Genomic DNA, 3,500 nt, shown 5'->3' with positions numbered 1-3,500 from the left:
CTAGCTGTCCCCTGAGCAGAATCTTGTGTCCACGGGGCTCCGAAACACCCAGTCTCCTAGGCAGCCAGCAGGTGGCAGCATCACACAGAAAACGCGGTCTCTCCCTGCAGCTCCGGGGTTTTAATTTTTTAATTTCACCAGGATTTGCGACTGGCTGTCCAACACTGTCCTCAGCAGGCAGCCTTCCACTGGGTGCCATTTAATGGTCTCAGACTCCAGACAGATGCCCACCCCATCCCCTGCTCACTACTGCCGCCAGCCCTTCTCAGCCGAGGTAGATGCTACTGGAGGTTCTTGATTCACTGGCCCAGAGCCCTCGCTCCTGGCTGGGGTGTATAGACATCCAAGAGCACAGGCCCAACCCCGATCGATGACATCAGCATTGCTGGTTTTAAGGTAATCCCATCCACGCCTATGGTGGCAATTACTATGTATTCTTCAGACCCCCAAATCCACTTCCACGTCCTCACCACTGCCTGCTTGACATGCCCCCAGGGGCCTCCAGTGCCCTCCCATTCAATGTGTCCTCCCCCTCCCCCAGTTCTGAGTCCCAGAGCTCCACGCCAGTCATGTCAGCCTCCAGGTACATGTGGGATTACCCACCTCTCTCCAAGTCCCTTGCCACCACTGTAGTTCAAGCCCCAGCAGCTCTGCCAGATCTGGAGGGAGACCCAAGAGGAAGTGCCCCCCAGACTCCCGACTGCATGGGTAGCAGTGGCCAAAGTGGTCTTTTCAAAATTCTTTCCTGAGCAGAAATCCCTGAGTGGGGACTCACACCACTCTTCCAACAAAGACCCAACTCCCCACCACAGCTTAAACGGCCTCTTATAGCCGGTCCCCGTGCCCCTCGGTCTCTGGGGCCCACCCCGGCCTCTTGCTGCCCCTCCAATGTGCCATGTCCCTTCCCACCTCCCGGAGTGCTCCCCAACCCCAGCCTGTTGGTCTGACACCCACTCACCCTTCTGAATGAGGCCTCTGACACACGCCAGGTTCTCCGCTGATCCCTGGCCTGTGCCTGACATCAGCCAGGGGGTAGTCTGGGGTGCCTCTCGGAAAGGGCCTCATATGGATACTTCTCATCCCTGGGGGCACACCCACCCACATCTGCGTCCAGGTGCACTGGTGGCTGAGGCCTGCCTTCTAGGACATGCAGCCAGCCAGTGAACAAGCCCGCCTTGGGTAGACACGAGTTCCGGTGCGGGCAGAGGCTCTTCTGTGGCTTCTTTCTCTTCAGGACCCAGAGCAAGGCCTGCTGTTTTCACGATTGTTTATCATTGTGGCTGTGCCTGTCTTTTGACACACTCAAAGAGGCCGGTCATTGCTGGATTTCCAGAACCCTCCAGGGAGCACACAGCTCTCACTTGTTCACTCCACAAACGTTCACAGGAGCCCTACTCATCCTTCTGGAGCACTTGACGACACGTGGATCATGTTTGATATTCTTCTCCCTGGTGGAACCTGGAAAACAAAGAGGTTAAGAGACTCTCCCAAGGTCACACAGCGGGGCCTGGTGAGTGATTCCACCTGGTGCTGGAAGCCAGGGCGGCCCATCTCCCAACCGAGCAGGGAGCAGCCATCCCTCACCACTTCCACCGGGCCTGGGAGAAAGTTTAGGGTCCTGGCCTTCTCCCCCTGTCAAAGGGAGGCTTGAAAACGTGGGTGTGGAGGCTGGCGGGATTCCCATCAAACGTGGCTGGATCTAAGAGGAAGGCAGCACCTTTGGAGACTGCCGGGGAAGACCCCCAAGCTGCCAAGCGAGCGATCTGCGTTTAGTTTTCAGTCGGCAGGAGGAGGAAGGCTCGCAGCAGAGTAACACGCTCACCCAGGTCCGCTCATTGTCTCCAGGAACCCAGGGTCTGACGAAGCGGCCACGCGGCCCCGCCTTCCTGCCCTCCCCTGGCTTGAAACGCTCGCGGGGTATTTCGACGTCTATCAGAACTCCATCGCTGTCCCACCCCTCGAAAGCCGCCTGGCAGGTCCCTGCCCGGCCACAGAGGCCCCAGGCCCCGAGCGGGAGGCGTGCGGCCTGGGCTGCAGGGCTCGGCGTGCGCTCCAGCCGGAGGCAGCTCCCCCAGGTGAGGACGGAGGGCGAGACCACTGAGGCAGGGGCCCACGTAGGACGCGAACGTTTCGCGGCGGCAACCCCGGGGCGCCGAGAAACAAGGGAAGAAACCGGGATCCCGCCAGCAGCCCCGCCCCGGCCCGTCGGTCTGCGCCGCTAGAGGAGCCCGCCCCCGGTAAGAGGCGGCCACCGGGTCCCTCTAATTGGACAGCGCGGAGTCCCCGCGGGCGCCTCCCCGGCTAAAACAAAAGCGGGGGGCAGGGGGAGCTATAGCCCGACGAGGGGCCGGGCCCTGCGCTCAGCGGGGAGAAGGGGAGATGGAGGGAGGGGAGGAAGGGGGAGGGAGGCAGAGGAGTAAGGACGGGAGGCGGCGGACGGCGACGGCGCAAGGGGCGGGGACGAGGGGGCGGGCCGGAGAGGCCGGCGCAGAGGCTCGGGACCCGCGGACCGCCCGACCGACGCGCAGAGCCGGGGGCGACATCGCGACGGCGGCAGCGGCTGGCTCGGGCGGGCCTCGGGCCCGGGCGGTGGGCCCATGGCCGAGCTCAAGTCGCTGTCGGGGGACGCGTACCTGGCGCTGAGCCACAGCTACGCGGCGGCGGCGGCGGGCCTCGCCTACGGAGCGGGGCGGGGGCCAGAGGCCGCCCGTGGCTACGGCGCGCCGAGTCCGGGCGGCGACCTCCCCGCGGTGCCCACGCCCCGCGCCCCGGCTGCGGGCGCCGAGAGCAGCGACGAGCAGAGCGGCGACGAGGACGACGCCTTCGAAGCGCGGCGGCGGCGGCGGCGCGGGCCGGGGGGCGCGGCGGCCGGGCGGCGGCGGCGGCCCCGGGAGCAGCGCTCGCTGCGGCTGAGCATCAACGCGCGCGAGCGGCGGCGCATGCACGACCTGAACGACGCGCTGGACGGGCTGCGCGCCGTCATCCCCTACGCGCACAGCCCGTCGGTGCGCAAGCTCTCCAAGATCGCCACGCTGCTGCTGGCCAAGAACTACATCCTCATGCAGGCGCAGGCACTGGACGAGATGCGGCGCCTGGTGGCCTTCCTCAACCAAGGCCAGGGCCTGGCCGCGCCGGTGGCCGCCGCGCCCTTGACGCCCTTCGGCCAGGCCGCCGTGTACCCCTTCTCGGCGGGCGCCGCGCTGGGGCCTTGCCCGGACAAGTGCGCCACCTTCTCCGGGACGCCCTCCGCGCTTTGCAAACACTGCAGCGAGAAGCCCTGACGGCGCCGGCCCGCCGCTCCTTCCACGCGCGTCCTCTTATGCACGTTGCCCCGATCACTGTGTTACCCCGCCCCGACTGCACATGCCTGGATGGACCCCGCCGATGGGGAGAAAGCGGCCCGACCTCGCCTCCAGCCGGTGCGCGCCGAACGGTTTGGGGCCCCGGGAAGCCCGAAGCCCGTCCAGACACGGGATTGAACTAGGGAGCCGGACCCGGGA

The 3,500-nt window shown here is 65.7% G+C and overlaps 1 protein-coding gene across 1 annotated transcript; it reads left to right on the top strand.

The window, feature by feature from the left end:
- The first annotated feature begins 2,597 nt into the window (after nucleotides 1-2,597).
- On the top strand, nucleotides 2,598-3,281 carry BHLHE23 (basic helix-loop-helix family member e23). Its single transcript, XM_063089181.1, has one exon. It carries the CDS (start codon nucleotides 2,598-2,600, stop codon nucleotides 3,279-3,281), a length of 684 nt encoding a protein of 227 aa, XP_062945251.1.
- The last annotated feature ends 219 nt before the right edge of the window (nucleotides 3,282-3,500 follow it).

The sequence above is a fragment of the Cynocephalus volans genome, chromosome 1 (assembly GCF_027409185.1).
Source record: "Cynocephalus volans isolate mCynVol1 chromosome 1, mCynVol1.pri, whole genome shotgun sequence".
NCBI classification, from domain to species: Eukaryota; Metazoa; Chordata; class Mammalia; order Dermoptera; family Cynocephalidae; genus Cynocephalus; species Cynocephalus volans.
This window is presented reverse-complemented; position numbering and strand designations above follow the sequence as displayed.